General features: G+C 41.6%; 1 protein-coding gene across 1 annotated transcript in view; it reads left to right on the top strand.

The window, feature by feature from the left end:
• The first annotated feature begins 8,939 nt into the window (after positions 1-8,939).
• LOC124545613 (organic solute transporter alpha-like protein) overlaps positions 8,940-20,783 on the top strand; it is a 46,103-nt gene continuing 34,259 nt past the window's right edge. The window contains exons 1-2 of the mRNA XM_047124561.1: positions 8,940-9,069; positions 17,365-17,546. Coding sequence (XP_046980517.1) covers positions 8,940-9,069; positions 17,365-17,546 — 312 coding nt within the window. The remainder of the gene's footprint in view (positions 9,070-17,364; positions 17,547-20,783) is intronic.

The following is a 20,783-nucleotide window of genomic DNA, read 5'->3' as shown; positions in this document are numbered from 1 at the left end:
ATACTGTGAAATACTTGTGCACACTCAACTTGGGTCTGGACAAGTATCACATAGGGAGAGAGAATTCCTCCAAGCATTAAAGCGGTAGTCTGTACTGACACATTACAAAGCACATCGCACTAATCTAACGATAATACTTCAATGTCAGTATAACGCAGATTTTCGAATTATTATTCTCGTGTCAGAAATATACAGGTACATGTATGTTCATTTTACACAGTTATGACTAAATTACTTTTGACCAAAACTAGGCCACTTCCTGAGTATTTTCTGTTGCTTATTGAGGGTCATCTTCTGTGCAGGAGACTGGACACAATCGACACCGAAGCATGTGCCGGAATGTCTGTTCTTCTCCACAGTCACAGCAAATATAATTTGGATCAGTGTATCCCCATTTTACCAGGTTAACTTTTGATCTTCCAACTCTATATCTCAGCCTATTCAGGGACTTTCAAGTTCTCCATTTCCCGTCATGACCTGGAGGTAAAGTTTCAACCAGGGGGAAAGTAGGTCGTAGCACTCCATAGTTGTAACCTTATATTCCATGCAACTGGATGAAACTCACGGCGATGACGCGTTTACAGACTCTTGAGCGAACTGCCACCATGCTGGACTTATTACAGGGCAGCAGCTTCTTTTAATCAATATACACTATGTGATCAGAAGTATCCCGACATCTGGCTGAAAATGATTTACATTTCGTGGCGCCCTCCATCGGTAATGCTGGAATTCAATATGGTGTTGGCCTTGACGACAGCTTCCAACCTCGCAGGCATACTTTCAATCAGGTGCTGGTAGGTTTCTTGGGGAATGGCAGACCATTCTTCACGGAGTGCTGCACTGAGGAGAGGTATCGATGTCGGTCGGTGAGGCCTGGCACAAAGTCGGCGTTCCAAAACATCCCAAAGGTGTTCTATAGGATTCAGGTCAGGACTCTGTGCAGACGTCCGTTACAGAGATGTTATTGTCGTGTAACCACTTCGACACAGGCCGTGCACTATAAACAGGTGCTCGATCGTGTTGAAAGATACAATCGCCTTCCCCGAATTGTTCTTCAAATGTGGGAGGTAAGAAGGTGGTTAAAACATCAGTGTAGGCCTGTGCTACGGTAGTGCCAAGCAAAACAATGTGTGCAAGCTCCCTCCATTGAAAAGAACGACCACACCATAACACCACTGCCTCTGAATTTTACTGTTGGCACTGCACACTCTGGCATATGACGTTCCCCGGGTATTCGCTATACCCACACCCTGCCATCGGATCGCCACATTGTGTACCGTGATTCGTCACTCCACAAAACGTTTTCTCACGGTTCGATCGTCCAATGTTTACGCTCCTTACACCAAGCGATGTGTCGTTTGGCATTTACCAGCGTGATGTGTGGCTTATGAGCAGCCGCTCGACCGAGAAATCCAAGTTTTCTCACCTCCCGCCTAACTGTTATAGTACCTACAGTGTATTCTGATGCAGTTTGGAATTTCTGTGTGATGATCTGGATAGGTGTCTGCCTATTACACATTACCACCCTCATCAGCTGTCGGCGGTCTCTATCAGTCAACAGACGAGGTCTGCCTGTATGCTTTTGTGCTGTACGTGTCTCTTCACGTTTCCACTTCAGTATCACATCGGAAACAGTGGACCTATGGATGTTTGGGAGTGTTTAAATCTCGCGTACAGACGTATGACACAAGTGACTCCCAATCACCCGACCACGTACGAAGTCCGTGAGTTCCGCAGAGCGCTCCATTCTGCTCTCTCACCATCTCTAATGACTACTGAGGTCCCTGATATAGAGTACATTGTAGTAGGTGGCAGCACAATGAACCTAATATGAAAAACTTATGTTTTTTGGGGTGTCCGGATCTTTTGCTCACGTAGTGTAGCCGAAAAACAGAGAAAGTTGTAAACTGCAGTTTTGTTTACTCGATACTTCAAAAATGGCTCTGAGCACAATGCGACTTAACTTCTGAGGTCATCAGTCGCCTAGAACTTAGAACTAATTGAACCTAACTAACCTACAAACATCACACACATCCATGCCCGAGGCAGGATTCGAACCTGCGACCGTAGCGGTCGCTCGGTTCCAGACTGTAGCGCCTAGAACCGAATGGCCCTCCGGCCAGCTACTCGATAGTTATGGGCAGAGAGACATTTTCAGATCATCCAGATAGTCAAAATGGTGTTCCTCAAAATATAATACCCATGTCATGATAGCAAATATATTCGTATAACAAAGTGTAAATGAACAGTTACAGAATTATCTGTATGCTCAGTAACTGTTCATTTACACATTGTTATACGGGTATGTTTGTTATCTTGACATGGTCTCGCAGGGGTTCGCACTGTAAAAGCTGGTTATTCAGACTTTTGTCAGGTAGTCGCATTAATGTTACTGAACAGTGAATAATTACGTGCTCTACCTTGGGTAGATGTACGTCTGAAGTACAGCATTGTATGGTAGTGAAACATGGACTGTGGGAAAACCGGAACAGAAGAGAATCGAAGCATTTGAGATGTGGTGCTATAGACGAATGTTGAAAATTAGGTGTAAGGAATGAGGAGGTTCTACGCAGAATCGGAGAGGAAAGGAATATGTGGAAAACACTGATAAGGAGAAGGGACAGGATGATAGAACATCTGCTAAGACATGAGGGAATGACTTCCATGGTACTAGAGGGAGCTGTAGAGGGCAAAAACTGTAGAGGATGACAGAGATTGGAATATGTCAAGCAAATAATTGAGGACGTAGGTTGCAAGTGCTACTCTGAGATGAAGAGGTTAGCACAGGAAAGGAATTCGTGGCGGGCCGCATCAAACCAGTCAGTAGACTGATGACCAACAAAAAAAAAAAAAAAAAAAAAAAAAAAAAAAAAAAAAAAAAAAAAAAAACCTCGGGTAGTGGCTGGAGTCGGTTATTCCGGTGGCGATAATGCAAACAGAGTTCATTATCAGAATGCCGATCTGTGGGTTCCAGGCAAGGTAATTGAAATACTTCTCTATAATCCGGTTAAGTTTTTCTTAATAATCTCCATTACTCCGCATATAATGGCTGTCAGCTGGCATGCACCAGCATAGTGACGCCAAGGACATCATCTCGGTGTGCTTGCAAAAATCGCGCGGTACCAGATTCGCAGAAAAATCGTAACATGTGTGTGCGAGGTGAGACCAGGGGAAATTTCGCAGTCGTGACACGATAGACACCGTCGGCACTCCGGAAAACTTGCGCACCTGTGTCGCGTTGCATAATTACGGCTTCGATTTCTGCATCAGCATCGGTGCTGGTATCCCAAGCCACGCTGGCATTGCGACGAATCCCTCCTGTATACTGGATGATTTTTTAAAGATTGATTGAAAGGTCGTCTCATTGCAGGGCACAGAACTTGAATGATTCCTATAGATGACAGCAGTGGGGGAGTGGGAGGGTACTCGATGCACACTGGACAACCTCTCCATATCCCTTTCACCCCACCTTCCTCCCCTCCCCTGCCCTCCCCTTCCTTGGGTGACATTGCATGTGCCAAAAGTGACCTTGAATATCACATCCAAAGCTAAAACATTTCACCAAAGGTCATTTAAAGGCCTGTAATATGTCGATGTGTAGCACAGACGCAGGCAGTAAACAGCGTAAATATGTGTGCGTGTGTGTGTAGGCGCGCGCGCGCTTGTGTGTATGTGTGTGTGTGCGCGCGCGCGCGCGCGCGTGTGTGTGTGTGTGTGTGTGTGTGTGTGTGTGTGTGTGTGTGTGTGTGTGCCTTGTCGGCACTGATCCAGTGGAGAAAATATTTCTCTCCACAGACCTTGAGTGTAGTGAGCTGCTTAAGCCTCTCTCCACTTGAACATGAGCACATGCACCGTAACTTCACGCTCATGTTCCTGTCTATGAAGAAGAGCATGCCCCGTTGTAATCTTTTTTTATTTTATATTAGCTGTACTATTGGCAGATTTTGACAATTACGTCATTATCAAAAACCTAAAATGAAACATACCAACTTATATGTTAAATCAGTACATACTTTACAAAAACCTACAATGCATAATAACAATGGGACTCCCAAAGAAAGATCAAAACTGTCGGAACGGGACTCGACCTCGGGACTTTAATCTTTCGCGATCATGTGCTCTACCGACTAAGTCACGCTTGGACGTCTCATGTCCCTTCCTCACACCTTTACTTCTACCACTAGCCCATCTTCTACCTTTTAAACTTCACAGAAGGTCTCCTCCGAAACTTTCAAGACTAGCACTAGTGGATTTCCAGATAGAGATTTTCACTCTGAAGCGTAGTATGCGCTGATATGAAACTTCCTGGCAGGTTAAAACTGTTTGCAAGACCGAGATCCGATCTCGGGACCTCTGCCTTTCGAGGGAGAGTACTAAGCTGTGAGGTAGCCTTGGGTAGCTGAAAAGAGAAAGGCATAGGTTCCGAGTTCGAGTATAAGTGTGGCACACAGTGTCAGTCTGCCAGGATGTTTAATAATAGCGCTAACTCTGCAGCAGAGTGAAAATCTAATTATGGAAGCATAATATCAGTCTGGATACAGACATGACACAAACTTATAACTCTACTAATACGTATATAAGCATCATACGCTGCACCACTGAAGATGTGGTAACTAACTAAAATTTTTTACATAGCCAATATTCAGCATTACATGTGAATGAAAGGGTGTCATTACATCTGCATAAACACATGGCAGTGCCTGTAAGCTGCAACCACTCGATATGTAAACTGACAATTGCGATCAGCTGCTAATTTTGTCAAAGATTTCCTTCATACATGATGTTGACTGCTATCGATTACGGCTTGCCAGAGAACATACGTATAGATGCTGGCGCGCCAGAAAAGGGCAAAATATTTTACATATATGAAGATGGCATCTGTTCTTTCGGACATGTACGAAAGAACAGATGCCTTCTTCATATAGTTAAGGCTAACCGGCTAACGACCTTCTTCAGTGCTGATGCACACGAATTGCCTGAACTCTTACTGGATTTCGTGGATTGTCTGCCACGAGTGATGGGTGTAATGGTAGGAGCACTATAAATGGAGTATGTGGACTATCAGTTGAGAATGTGGGTCTCACGGGTAGCATGCCCGATATAAACCCCTTCAGTCTCACTAACCTCTGTGCCCTTGGTGGCCCAGTGCCGGCGCGGTAGCTCAGCGTGTTCGGTCAGAGGGTTAGCTGCCCTCTGTAGTAAAAAACTGAGTCAACGGCTCAACACTGAACTTGAACGGGTGTCATGGGACATCCGCACCGAACAAATGCAACGAACAATATCAAACAAAAAAAAAAAAAAAAAAAAAAAAAGAGAGAGAGATGGATAGAGCGTCTGACATGTAAGCGGGAGATCCCGTGTTCGAGTCCCGGTCTGGGCACACATTTTAAACTGTCGTCATTGATGTATATCAACGACTGTCAGCGGGTAATGGTATTTATTTAATTGTAATTTCAAAATATTTTACATTCCAAAGAGAAACAAGTGATCCAATAACGATTCACAAACGTGAGTTAAACATTACATGGAATACCATCTGCCCCTTTTAGCATATAGAACAACGGATCTTTAATTTTATTCGGGCATGACTGTTCCGTCAGTTTTAAATTTCCTATGAATGTGCAGGCTGCATCAATCTGCGTCGTGATGAAATAAATGAAATATTAATAGTGTAAAGATATATCTGTATATACTTATTGGTAAACAAATCCCCATTAGCACATTCGTAAAATCATTATGTGTATATCCGTATTATTCATCTGCTGTGTAGACACAATGATTATACATCTGCATAAGGAGTATTGCCCACCTAAATCTATGCTGTAGATACTTTTGTTCATTTGGGCTAATACAGTACGTCAAATATTTTTTCTTTACATTAAAAACAGGAACCTAAAAGATGAATTTCAACTGCATACACTACATGCAATTTTAAGAATAACATCTCTGTAGTAAAGAAAGAACAAAGTGTTAACTACGAAGAAAATTTTATTTAAACAACTATACCGGGTAAAACGTTCTGTCGGTTTAGATTAAGGCCAGATAGCTTTCCTGTCAATGTCTGGGCTGCGGTAATGTAATTTAGAAGTACATAAATTAAAGATTTATCATCAAGAAGATGTAACCCCAAAATTCTATTTTAAAGCACCCCATATAAAGAAAAACAAAGTATATAATCTGCCAGAGAGGGTGGGGGGAGGGGGGGAAGGGGGTAATGAAAAGAAGGGGTGGGATTAATCTTAAGTTTGACATGTCACATGTCAGGTAAAATATAAATGTACATAAAATAGTGTTGAACTAATGAGAATAAAAGCATTGATTCCTTAATGAGACAGAATCAGTATGAATCAAGATCAGTAATAGAGAATGGCGATAGCAGACATTCAAATATAACATAGGATACTTGTGTTGGAACATCTGATGTTAAAGCAATTAAAGAACGGGTGTTGCCGAGACACAGCTGATAGCGCCTTGGTTCATCTGGGCGGCCTGTTGCTCAACGCTTACACGTCTATTCGCTCGTACATACCTCCGCAAGTCGTCGTTCACCCCTCTCATATTTGGCTCATGTTGTACCACTGCTGCCTCGGCGCCGGTTTTAGATAGCGCCATTTTGCCATGCACCGTGTGATTCAACCACGATGGCACGCAAATAGTTTAAAATTAGCCGTTTCGAAAGTGCTTCTACTCTTGTTACGAAAGCCAGTCATGACTCCCGTTTGGTCGTCAGATAAATCACTCCGTTTCCACATTACGACAATGACTGAACTATTTTCCGCGTTCCCCGGAGATGCTTTACGTTCCCCTCACTGCTAGAACTGCCACCTGCTGTCTCTGAGTGGTTATAACACATTGACGTCTCACAGAGGCGGTGGTCACATTAATGTGACTTCACTGTGTGTACAAGGGTCTGTCAAATGAAAACGAAAAAATGGAATTATTTAAATAATGTTTTATTTCAAAAATGATCCCCATATCTGTTAATACATGTATTCCACTATGAGACAAGACGGTCAATGCAGTCATGGAAAAACGTTGGCGATTGCCTATGGAATCGCGATATACGAGAGATATTCGGAATGTAAGTTCCGATCGGTCAAGAAATGGAAACCATTGTGAAAATCTAATAAAACTTTGCACATATTTGTTCGACAGTGTCTCTAGTATCCCTGTCGGTTGCATCACTTGGCTCTTTTCAGTGCTGAGCGCATGGTGAGCACATAAAGAAGCGTAGAAAATAGTGTCTCCCGCCAAGTATGAGGTCCTGGTGAGAGATTTCGACTGATGTTATGCAGCCGACATTACAGAACTGTCATTCGGTTCCTACTTCGTGGCAATTCTCGGTCGCAATCTGCAGGGGCAACCCGCGCCCGCGTTCCCGGGTTCGATTCCCGGCGAGGTCAGGGATTTTCTCTGCCTCGCGATGACTGGGTGTTGTGTGATGTCCTTGCGTTAGTTAGGTTTAAGTAGTTCTAAGTTCTAGGAGACTGATGACCATAGATGTTGAGTCCCATAGTGCTCAGAGCCATTTGCACCATTTTGCAGGGGCAATGAAAATGCTCCTGCAGCGTTTTCGATGGAAAGTGTTTGATCACTAGCACTACAGACGCTAATTGGCTCTCTCTGTGTTTCATCTCAGCTCACATTAACTACTGGCTATGAAGACAACATTTTCGCAAAGACAACGAGTCAGCGTAGAGAATTGGCGGGGAGCACAGGCGACTGCCTTCTATGACGAGGGTATTGGAAAGTTGGTATAACGTTGCGACAGATGTCCTAGCTGGAGCGGCGACTAAGTAGAGAAGTAGCTGGAAAGTGAAGCCAACTATCGCAAATAAGACATTTCTGATCGGAACTCACTTTCTCGACAAGCCTTGCAAATGTGCATAAAATAGTGTAGATTTCTTAATGAAACATAAACAATATGAAAGTAGATTAGTAGTATAGTATGTCGGATAGTTGTTTCAATCTCTGATATTAAAACAATGAAAGTCGTACACCACTTCGGCCAAACAAATCAACGGTGAGGAATGTCTTTCCGCAGGACTTCAAAGTTACAGAAATCGCGTGGGGAGGGATCAGTATTGCACAGAAAATGTGTAAAGAGGTGTCCACATGTTTCCAAGGTTTATTCGACTACGCTGCAGAAGTTTAGCTGAGAAGCCCTTTCATATCCTCCATGCGATTTCCATATTTTTGAAGCCCTGACGAAAGACTTTCGTGGCCGTCAATTACTTTCGGACGAAGAGTTGCACGTCTGCGTACAATCATAGCTCCCAAGGTAACAACAAACTATTTCGCTGAGTGCATTGATCGTCTTGTCTCCCAGTGGATACACGTATTAACAACTATAATGAGTACTTTTCAAATAATCAACAGTTTACTTACTTTTTCCGTTTGTCTCGTTTTTAACTTAGTTTTCTACATCAAAAAAATTCATCCATACAGCACGTTAAGCGGTGCTATCTAATTATGACTAAAGTTATCTTATGCAGTACACGAGCTGATGATATACTGCTACCTATTCTAGCACCATACTAAAACAATTGTAATAATTTGGAGATTAACCGAAAACAGTCATTGGAATAAATAAAGCTTCTTAAAAGTATTTGTGGCTGACTGTGGTCACCCCCAACAGCCTTCAGTTAAATAACAGCCACGGAGTTCGACATCAGTCATGTACAAAAAAACTCACTGTTCAGGATGTTCTCCCGTCAGCATAATGGCCACAAATTTTGGAATAGTGTCTACAGATATTTACAGCTCGACTTGTACAAAAAAAAGGTTTGAGACTCGTCTGTCTTTCCCTTTAGGTTTCCCGCTAACAGCAAACAAGTGGACACAGCAGGTCAGCTGAGACGGTTTGTTGCACACCGCTTCGTTGATGCCACGGCCTGCGGCGGGATACAGCGCTGTCCTTGAGTTGTGAGGGCGCGGCCATGATTAGGGAGTACCAGCCGGTGTTCCAGTTCTTCTGGACCGCCAGCGAGCGGCTGCTGGAAGAGCTGTCGGGCAACGCCACCAACTGCACACTCAGCAAGCTGCCCTCGGCCAGCGACTTCTACGCAGGTCTGCCAACCTACCCAGATATCCACTATAGCCAACTTATTCACCAACTGTAGTGATATTTAAGATAATTCTCGTTTATTGTTCCTTCTCAGATGCATGTTTTTAATGAGATCGGTCACTCTAGATCGCCTTCAAATCAAGCAGTTGCGTCAGCAACCAGTCTTTTCTACTCAAAACCACATATCAAATTACTCTACCCCTGTGTGTCTTCTTCCGCGGATTTCGATTTTTATTACTATAAGATATTACACAAAAATGTAGGTTTTCCGTTTTAGACCATAAACTACAGCTTAACACTTCTATTGTTGTCATCGTTCGTCTCAGTGTTGTCATCTTAATGCTGCCATCATCTCACTCAGCGGATTTTTGCTATGACCACCTGCATCAGTGACTTGACGAAAGGTAACTCCTCTAGTCATTTCTCGTCACCAGAGGTACACAAAAACTACACACGTTTATGTTTATTTCTATCACATTTACTATTCAAAAAAGAATTTGAAGGAAGAACAAGTAAGCATCGTCAGCTTCATCATGCTCACCCATACCTTTTTTACGAACGATAAAATTTCCCTTCATCCTGTAGTTTCCAGAAAAAATGAAACAAAATGGCCCCTCACAGTATGAATTTTTACATTATTTAAAAATTCTAATATTTTGAAAAATTAGAAGTAATTCTGTATGACAATGATAAAAGTTAAATACACTTTTGTTCTTATGAAGCATAATACAGTACAATAATTAATTAACTAATGCTACGCATTTTGCCCCCACGCCAGGATCCAAATAGCAGTATCGTAGGTGCAGCCATTTGTGGAGAGATCAAACTAACATATGGTTCATCAAAAGAGGCAGCATACTTTTCAATATCTACTGTCTGACCAGGTGGTAGTCCCTTAAAATTACTTAGATCCTTGGGAGAATATACGATGCCAAAATTATTCCCATTTTTTTATGAAATACATATGATACAGATAAAGCACTTCAAGAAAAACGCATGGCCTCCAGTTCCAAGAAAGGCATGTGCTAATGATATCAATATTACAGAACCATCTTTTTAACAAATCAAGGTTACAAAATACAGACGCAAGTTATCGCGGAAGAATGGAGAACTTGTAGTGGCTGGGCTCAGGGAAGATCAGTTTGTGGCAGTAACGAACCTACGACTTGTCTTACAAGATAAACTGAAGAAAGGCAACCCTACATCTATAGCATTTGTGTATCTAGAGAGAGTTGTGACAATACTGATTGAAATACACTCCTCGAATCTCTGAAGATGGCAGAGAGAAAGGGAAAGAGCGAAAAGTTCAGTTTGTACAGAAACTAAGCTGCAGTAATAAGAGTCAAAGGACATGAAAGGAAATATTTGATGAGGAGGGAAGGAGGCAGCTTTGAAAACTATTCCCGATGCTATTCAGTCTGAAAAAGCATTTAAAAAAGTTAAAGCACAAATTTGAAAAGGGAACTAACGTTCAGGAAAAGGAATAAAAGCTTTGATGATGATGACATTGTAATGTTGTCAGAGATAGCAAATTACTTGGAAGAGTAGATTCACTGAATGAATATCAGCAAAAAATAAAACAAAGACAAAAGAATATCGTGAAATTAAATCAGACCTTGCTGAGAGATGTAGGTTAGAAAATGACGTACCAAAAGTAAGTAGAGGGGGTACAAAAATTCATAATGCCAATTGCAAAAGCATCGTTTCTGAAGAAGAGAAACATGGTAACATTGAATATTATAATTATAATATTATATTATATTATACATAATATTGTATTTATATAATAATACATATAATTATATAATATAATAATAATATATAATAATGAGTCATTATAATTATAATTATGATAATTACTAGGCAACTTTTGCAAAGATATTTCTCTATGGTGCAATCTTGAATAGAAATGAAATGTTGATTAACAAATGACAAAGGTATTATGCAATTATCTTTTGAAATGTGGGGCTGCAGACCAATGCTTAAGATTTGATGTGTAGATTGTATGATTAACAGAGAACTGCTGAATCAATTCGGGTAGTAACGAATTTTACAGCACAGCCTCTCTCAAAGAAGGTATTGGTTGATAGCGTACATTCTACAACAAGTAACCTCGAGTTTGGTAGTATGGCGGTTGCGGAAGTGGAGGGGGGGGGGATGGCGGAGGGGGAATTATAGATGGAGACCAAGGTCTGAGCACGTTAAAATAGACATAGGTGACAATAGCTGTGAAGACATGAAGAGGCTTACACAGGATAGATTAACGTAGAAACGTATATCGAACCAGTCTTCGAAATTAACACCATTCTAAGAATAACAGGAACGAAAATCTTCTTGAACAGTATGTAAATAAAGGATTACTTTATTGGAAATTAATATAACTCAAAATCAAAATGTTTCTTTAGTAAAAGTCACCCACAAATTTTGTTGTTTCATAGTCTGAGCAATTGTCATTGCACCATGTGTAGAATTTGCAACAGTATTCAGTCTTCTGGTGAAAAGGACGTGTAATTGCTTATCATTCTCTTTTTGTCGCATTTAGTGCTGCTGTTCTTTGTCAACCACAAACTTTTGCATAGATGAGTGTGTAAAAACACTTGTACTAAGCGTATTGCAATTGTGCCGTTTCATGGTGCAATGTCTTTCCTAAGGCAATGGTTTAGAATCAAAAATACTTTTGTACTGCTTTGGCGTAATAGGAGAAATGTGTGTTGCAGGTCCTTCATATTACTGTTCTGATGTTGATGACGAGATTCATTATCAGTTTCTGTGGAATGGCCTTTAGATGCAGCAGCCTAAGTAAGATTTCCGTTTCGGTACGGCCAGTAAGAGCAACATAATGTGGTTTTTGCAGCAACAAAACCATGCTCGTTGTACGTAATGGGATCATAAGTTTCAATCTCATATTCCTTGGATCCATGCTAAGATACAAGCAGTGTTCAGCAAATGCACGATGTGAGATGAGGTCTTCAACTTCATCCATCCATTGAAGGGCTGAGTTCTGCGATATCACAGCCGTACTGATAGTGTATGAAGTAATGACTTTATCTTGGCTGTTTAACGCAGCTTTAATAATCCGTCAAGAGCACCACATTTCAGACGTCACGCTCGTTTTCAAGCACCTTTGCGTATAACAATTACAAGGTTTTTATACAAACGGCCCATGAAAATGAGAGTGACGCCCGAAACTTTTCGGACTTGATGGAATATGAAAGGAACGTTAAACATACGAGACGGAGACTATATATCATATTGTATATTGCTCCAGTCACTTACCCTAGTCGGCGCTGTCAAATTCCTTTGATTTTTGTAGTAGGATTGGCAAGAATGAGACTTAAATAAATTACGAGTGGAAATGTTAATCATTCTAAGTGCCAAATTTCACATTTGTAAGGAGTGTACGATAGGCGTTCAATAAGTAATGCAACTAATTTTTTTTCGATCAGTTTCAGTTCAAAAAATGCGGAACTTGTGGCACATCGTGGAATATTCCAGCTTCAATTCCTATAGGTTCATGAATTTCTGATACCTGTCGGCGCCGTATGTAGCCTTCTAAATGGCGTCTGTAACGGTGACGCGTTCCAAACAGAGAGTTGTCAGCGAGTTTCTTTTGACGGAAAACCAAAGCATCGTTGGTATTCAGAATTTTCATGGAGACCTGGCAGTGAACAAAAGCGTCTGCCATCACTGCAAAAAGGTCACGAAACCTGCCTCATCTCCTGCGAGCCGGCCGGTCGCACACAGCTGCTGTGACTGCTGCAATGTTGTAACGTGCAGACACTCTCACTGGAAGTCATCGACGGATCACAAACAATCATTTCGCTGCTCAGCTGAATGCCTCTGTTGGTAGTGCTGACATACTCGTCCACCACATGGGATACTCAGACGCGTGTACCAGCTGGGTTCCTCGCCGTCTACCAGAGGACCGCAACGAGCAAAGAAAGTCCGTCCGTGCAGGACTGCTTGCACGTTTCGCGCCAGGTAGTGACAATTTTTTGTCGAACACTGTCAAAAGCGACGAAAAATGGATTCATCTCTTCGATCCGGAAACGAAACGGCAAACGATGGAGTGGAGTCATACCACATCTCCCCCGAAGAAAAAGTTCAAAGCCTCATCCTAAGCCGGTAAAGTCATGGCGACAGTCTTCTGAGAGCCTGAAGGGGTTATTCCGATTCATGTCCTCCACCAAGGTGCAACGGTCAGCTCGGAAGTGTATTGTTCAATCCTCAGGAAATTGAAGAAACAACTTCAGTGCGATCGTCACTACAAAAATTCAAACAGACCACTCCACCCAAGGCCTTACGCAAGTCTGCGTATCCAATATAAACTCACAAAACTTCAGAGGATTATTCTTCCTCGTCCAACCTACATCCCGGATGGCGCACCTCAGAATTTCGTCTGTTTTTCCCATTGAGTGATCATACACTACTGGCCATTAAAATTACTACACCAAGAAGTAATGCAGATGATAAACGGGTATTCATTGGACAAATATATTATACTAGAACTGACATGTGATTACATTTTCACGCAATTTGGGTGCATAGATGCTGAGAAATCAGTACCCAGAACTACCACCTCTGGCCGTAATAACGGCCTTCATACGCCTGGGCATTGAGTCAAACAGAACTTGGATGGCGTGTACAGGTACAGCTGCCCATGCAGCTTCAACACAAGACCACAGTTCATTAAGAGTAATGACTGGCGTACTGTAACGAGACAGTTGCTCCGCCACCATTGACCAGACGTTTTCAATTGGTGAGAGATCTGGAGAATGTGCAGGCCAGAGCAACAGTAGAACATTTTCTGTATCCAGAAATGCCCGTGCTGGAGCTACAACATGCGCTCGTGCATTATCCTGCTGAAATGTACGGTTTCGCATGGATCGAATGAAGGGTAGAGCCACGGGTCGTAACACATCTGAAATGTAACGTCCACTGTTCAAAGTTCCGTCAATGCGAACAAGAGGTGACCGATACATGTAACCAATGGCACGCATACCATCACGCCGGGTGATACGCCAGTTATGCTGATGACGAATACACGCTTCCAATGTGCGTCCACCGCGATGTCGCCAAACACGGATGCGACCATCATGATGCTGTAAACAGAATCTGGATTCATCCGAAAAAATGACGTTTTGGCATTCGTGCACCCAGGTTCGTCGTTCAGTACACCATCGCAGGCGCTTCTGTCTGTGATGCAGCGTCAAGGGTAACCGCAGCCATGGTCTCCGAGCTGATAGTCCATGCTGCTGCAAACGTCGTCGAACTGTTCATGCAGATGGTTGTTGTCTTGCAAACGTCAGGGATCGAGACGTGGGTGCACGATCCGTTACAGCCATGTGGATAAGATGCCTGTCATCTCGACTGCTAGTGATACGAGGCCGTTGGGATCCAGAACGGCGTACCGTATTACCCTCCTGAACCCACCGATTCCATATTCTGCTAACAGTCATTGGATCTCGACGAATGCGAGCAGCAATGTCGCTATACGATGAACCGCAATCGCGATAGGCTACAATCCGACATTTATCAAAGTCGGAAACATGATGGTACGCATTTGTCCTCCTTACACGAGGCATCACAACAACGTTTCACCAAGCAACGCCAGTCAACTGCTGTTTGTGTATGGGAAATCGGTTGGAAACTTTCCTCATGTCAGCACGTTGTAGGTGTCGCCACCGGCGCCAACCTTGTGTGAATGCTCTGAAAAGCTAATCATTTGCATGTCGCAGCATCTTCTTCCTGTCGGTTAAATTTCGCGTGTAGCACGTCATCTTCGTGGTGTAGCAATTTTAATGGCCAGTAGTGTACGTGGATGATATGGGGATTACTAATGCAGCAATACTGTGGCTCCGGAGTCAACTAGTAGAATGTTACAATGCAGGCCCTTATGGCGGCGTAAAGCCTTTACACTGAAATGAGATGTGTTGAAAAACAGAGTTTTGTAGCCAAAAGAGGGGGGAAAAACGCTGAACTGGAAGTCTGAATAAAACCAACTTGCTCACAGAAAAAAATGTTACTCATTATTTATTGTGTATGACATAACTGTATCCAAAAAAATTGAGAAGGTATTCTGGTAGCATAGAACTACGCTGCTAACATCATCACTGCAATAAATAGTGGGACAAATTACAAAATAAATAATTTATTATGAACTTTCTGGGTACCATACCGGTGAAATGGGTGGTTCTAAGGCTTTTATTTCAACTGCCATTAATACTGAGTCACTACGTTTTATTTATGCTAGTGCAAATACAGGAGTGGACCAGTAATATTGTAACTAGCAAAACTGTAGTCAACGAAATTCATCTCTCATATGCTTTAAAATTCCTATAACAGAATAACAGAGTTAAATGGAGTTACACGACTGCATTCTTGGGATCAGATGTTTAGCGTAGGACATTTGTGCGGTTAAGGAAGAAATGTCTTTTCATAGCGTTTACGAGACCCGTGAAGCTTTCTGTTCAGTTCTCCAACTTGTTTTCTAACCCAAATTGCCTCCTCGCATTACAAATATTTTTCTTTTTTATAGAAATAGAAGGTTGCATGCACTCTGTTTAATAGCAGGAGCTGTCCATCAGCCAAAATGGAGGAGACCTTGACGCGTAGCACTTGGAAATCGAACGCGGAATACCACCAGGCAACAGGACCATGCACCATCCAGTAATGAATGTTTTAAACATCTCCTCCGTGATCTGGTAGTTGAAACAAGTCTAGGTACATGAAACAGAATATCAAGACACAATATCACTGAAAGCGCTTTTTTGAGAAGAAATGGCACTTAGAATGTTTGTCAGTTTCACTCTTAAGATAGTTGTTGCGGAACTCAGTATAGTCATATATAGCAAAGAATAACCCAATTCTTAGGTATTATAATACAAGACTTTAATCAAAACTTTACATATGATTTAATTTCCGTCTCAGTCGCACTTTAACTACGGCAAATTTCGATAACAATATCATCCTGCAATCTATTTAATCACGTAATACCGTATTCTGATGTGTAATCCCTGCACCGACACGATAGATTGCTCTGAAGATGATCGAATAGTGACCGAATCTAGTCATTTGGGAAAAACAAGTGCAATTGAGAGGGAACGATGTATAAGTTTTTAATTATCAATACATTTGCTGAATTCTCTCTAAGTGAATACGTCCGCTATAGTCCAAAGAGTTGATGCTGAATACTTTGAAAATCATAACAAATCAAGCCACGTGCACGACAGTTATCTAGTACACACTTAACTAGTGAAAACGGCTTCACTGTTTGAATTTTTAATTTCACATCGCGCAATGTGTCAGTAGTATGCGTATGGTGAAGTGACTGTAAAGAATGAACTTACATCAAGTGAAAAGTCACCTTGTCCTGCTCATCAACTTGCCACTGTAGTCCTTGCTTTTTCCTGCACAATGGTCTCCATACGAGCATAAATTTTATTTCACCGTGACATAGCCATTATACAGCAGATCAGCATTTTTTACCGGGTCCAATGACATCCTTCCTTGCCATTGCCTTCAACCGATGCCATCCTTTTTAGTAACGTTTTATTTACTGATGGGCCAGAACATTTATTGTGTTTTTTAGTAAGGGTCCGCCTCCATAGCTCTGTGGACAGTGTGTCCAGCTGCCACGCAGTTTCCCGTTAGTGAGAAATTCTGTTGTTGTCTAGACATTATTGACAGATTCAACGAATACTCGTTGTCACATTTAACTGTGTTCCACATGAACTGAATGTCCGCATCTGAAATGTCATTAATAAGTAGTTAAATTCATTTTAAACGAGTTTTATAATTTGACTCGGCATCTTTGTAATTTGAGGTATGTCTACCTTTTAGAATGATAATAAAATAAAAGTAAAATTTGAAGGGATCCCCCCCCCCCCCCCCCCTCCTCGTACCGCTAGCGTCACCTATCGGCTAATACTTACATCTTTCTATAATTTTAAAATTAGTTGTTAGTTGACGCCCAGATAAGTATAGATTTTGATCTCGTTTCGCAATTCAGAAGATTTTTAGAGACTGAAAATTTTAAAAATGTTTATTAACTTTTTTAATTTTTGGAGAATGATGTTGTATAACAAACGCATGTCACTCTTTACATGCCTTTTATCTTGTTCAGATATCTGATGGTGCCAGACGATGTAACGTCGTAGAAAATAAAGACTATTTTTTAGCAATCTTGAAAGATTTATTCTTAAAATATTCACAATGATCGTGGGCTCACACCGGATTTTATTTGCTTTATTGATAAAACTTTTTGGCCATGTTTGATGTAAAATATGCGGTTGCAGTTCAACAGCCCAAAGAGTGTTTTGTTGCAGCTCTCGGTCCATTGCTGGTGTCGGCTATAGTGATTTCCACCGTGGCGTTCATCTCCACGATGGGGGTGTACACCCTCAGCCTGCGGCATGTCCTGACTGGGCCTGCGTCCAAGCTCACGGGACCTACCGTCTATGTGATCAGCATATACCCGGTATGTCAGAGGTTGCTTGTCTTGTATAGACAAAGTATTTTAACACGTTAAACGGGTCATTCAGAAAGTATATGGGACGATCAAAAACTTTCCGTTTGATTGCGTCACTGCAGCGTATATGGACTCCAGCACGACTTCGACACGGGCTTATAAGCACCAACACGTAGGCAAAAATTTAGTGTGGCGCTTTGAACGGAAACGTTTCCATAGCTACGGGAAAATGTGGAATGAGAGATGAAATGAGTTCCTCGATTAACCCCACAATTTATTAGTGATGAAGATTAGACTGAAGAAAATCACCCGGAAAAATAAATTTGGAAAGAAGTGGGGTACTAAATACAAGTACAAGATAACTGCGAAGAAGCATTCGGTAATTAAAGAAACACTTCAGTTCATTTACGAAGCAATGAAGCGTGAAAATCAGAAAAAGACAGCTGATGTCCTTGGTTGGTTCATGTACACCAAGTCAGCTTTGATAGGACGCCAGAATAACTGCGGCAAATAGGTCGAATTCCGAGAAGCCTGGGTATTGGTGAAACAGCCTCTTACCATCAAGGGCAAAGTTAGAAATAGCCAAGTGACAAGTAAACATGGAGACAGGGCGGGTACCGACTTCCGTCTTCTTGGCAGCGCTACGGAGCGCCAGCTCACATGAAGCAATACACACAGGTGCCCACTAGGCACTAGGTAACAAGTAAACAGCAGTACGTCACAACTGCCACCCGTTTCTCCTTCGCTTATTTCCACCAACCACAGGCAAGCAATTAAGTTAACACCAGTTATGAACATCTGTATCCACCAGTCACAAGAAATATAACAATCATCGATAAAGGACTTGTAACACACTTCTTCCTCATTCTTATCGTCCTATCAGATTACGATAACAGTCTCTTCCGTCAACATATACGAACTAAAGGTTTTCTCATTCAGTAGTTGGCAAAAACATCCTGTGGAAAGAAAATTCCCTACAGTGACCGAAACATCGCTGAATTTTAAACATTGATAATGCAGTCGTACCCCCTGAAGAATTTTACCAACTACATTCGATGAAATTAAGAGTAGACGTGTCATCATTAAGGTGCAAGAGAAATGGCACCGTAAAACGCAGAGAAGAGAGTAAACAGGTGGACAAAGTACATCAAATGCTGCAACGAGGGAGAGACGCTGACTGATGCCGTGATGCGAGAAGAAACAGGAATCTGTTTGTTTTGGAAGACTTGCCGTCAAAAAAGATGGAAGGCATAGATAACATACTCTAGGGAGCTCTAAAATCATGAGGGAAATGGCAGCTAAACGATTATTCAAGCTGATGTGCAAATTTTATGAAACTATATAGACGTACCATACGAATTTTGAAAAAAGTTACATCCACATAATTTCGATGGTAGACAACCAGCTTAACTGCTCATACATTCATGTTGCTAATGAGAATATCATACAGTAGAATGGAAAGGACAATTGAGAATCTATTCTATGACGATCATATTGGATTTAGAAACGGTAAAGATGCCGAAGAGACAATTCTGACGTTGTGCTTGATAAAGGAAGAAAAATCAGGACGTATTCATCGGATTCGTCAACATAGAAAAATGTTCTGCAATGTAAACTGGGGCGCGATGGGTGTACGGTATGCTGTAGGTAAAGTTGATTAAAAAATAATATGTACAAGAACCAAGAGGGAAAAATAAGAATGACTAAGAACGAAATCCTCAGAACAGAAACGGGACAAGATAATAACGTACGATATGATACGATATTGCAGTGCCTGTGTTATTCCGAATTAGGATGCAAAGCTCCTTCGGACATGCGTAGATGAAAGTGAACCATTTATGATAAACAGTAAAGACAAGAGGAGAACAGAAGGTTTTAGAATGTGGCGATGCAGAAGATTGGTGACCATTTGATGGGTAGATACGTTAACAGATGAAGAGGTACTATATCTAATCAGGGACAAACTATGTGACAGAACTTAAATAAAAAGGATATGTTTGTAGAACACATCTGAAGCAGAAAGAAAGAGTCCGTCTAGAGCTGGAGTGACGTAGTAGGTAAAAACTGTAAAGAGAGGAAAAGGCTAATAACAATGAGCAGGATATGTTGGAGATAAGTTGCACATGTTGTACACAGATGAAGTAACTTATACATGACAGAGAATTATAGAGGCTTCAAAGTGCAGCCTGTGCATAAAACACAAACATTGTTTGAAGAAGGAAATTGTTCCATCAGGCTGTTTTAAATTATTGTGTTTGCACTACTGGTTTCGGGCACTCATAATGCTCCAGTGCATCTAAAAACCATGACACATCATAGGAAGCAGAGCTAAAACATGAAAGTCATATAGTGGATGTGGCGTTATACAAACATATTAATTACCTATAGGAACTCATAGGGATCAATCGTCCTCGTTTCATCAAAAAATCACGTGCTAGGCTTATTTGTGCACAGCGGTCGTCAACTGTTCTTATTGTCATTTCAACATCCTCGCCCCATTTGGGCGGCTAGTGGTGCTCTTCAGATTATCCATTTACAGAAAATAAATGAAGAAATGACAAAACGTGTCTATGGATTGAAAATTGTAAAGGTTGTAAAATATAATATGGTGCTGATTATAAATACACAGTGATGTTTTCTTGGTTTAAAGTTTAAAAAGGAAATAAAAAATTTGGCAGATAAAGGTAAAAAGACGAAATAGACGTTTAAAAACATTAAAATGAAACAGCAACGTTCGTTAAAGAGAAGCACTATACTTTCACTAAAAAGCTGAAGGACCTGCATTGGGTGAAGATGTTGCGAGGAGATTAAACGTTAGTGTGGTTGTGAGTACACATCTGCGGAAAGAGGGTAGGCTGTAAGGCGGATAGCGGCAAAAATAGAAAGGATGAGTTCGATGGGTGGGCAGGGCCATAGTATGAGGAGGCGAAGGGAGGGAGTGAAATGGGGAGGGAGGAAAGAAGAGGGAGCCCTAAAGTGCAATGGAAACAGGTGGAAAAAGCTATAGTTGGTAGGATGGATAAATATCGGAGCGGGTTTCATTATCTGGGAGAGGGACCTGGTTAAAGTTGCGTTGGGATATGATGTGGAGTATCTGTAGGTGTAGGATGTTGTTTATAAAAGTGCCCCAGCATATCACGGTTGGTGATCAGAGGGGAAACAATGGGTTTATTAGAACATAGTTTGTTGATAGTATAGGAGATGCGGAGGTGTTCGATGTGGGTAAAAAAGTGTAGGAATTTAATG

Source organism: Schistocerca americana, chromosome 8 (genome assembly GCF_021461395.2).
Source record: "Schistocerca americana isolate TAMUIC-IGC-003095 chromosome 8, iqSchAmer2.1, whole genome shotgun sequence".
Lineage (NCBI taxonomy): Eukaryota > Metazoa > Arthropoda > Insecta > Orthoptera > Acrididae > Schistocerca > Schistocerca americana.
The sequence above is the reverse complement of the archived record's forward strand: the minus strand, read 5'-3'. Positions and strand labels throughout refer to the sequence as shown.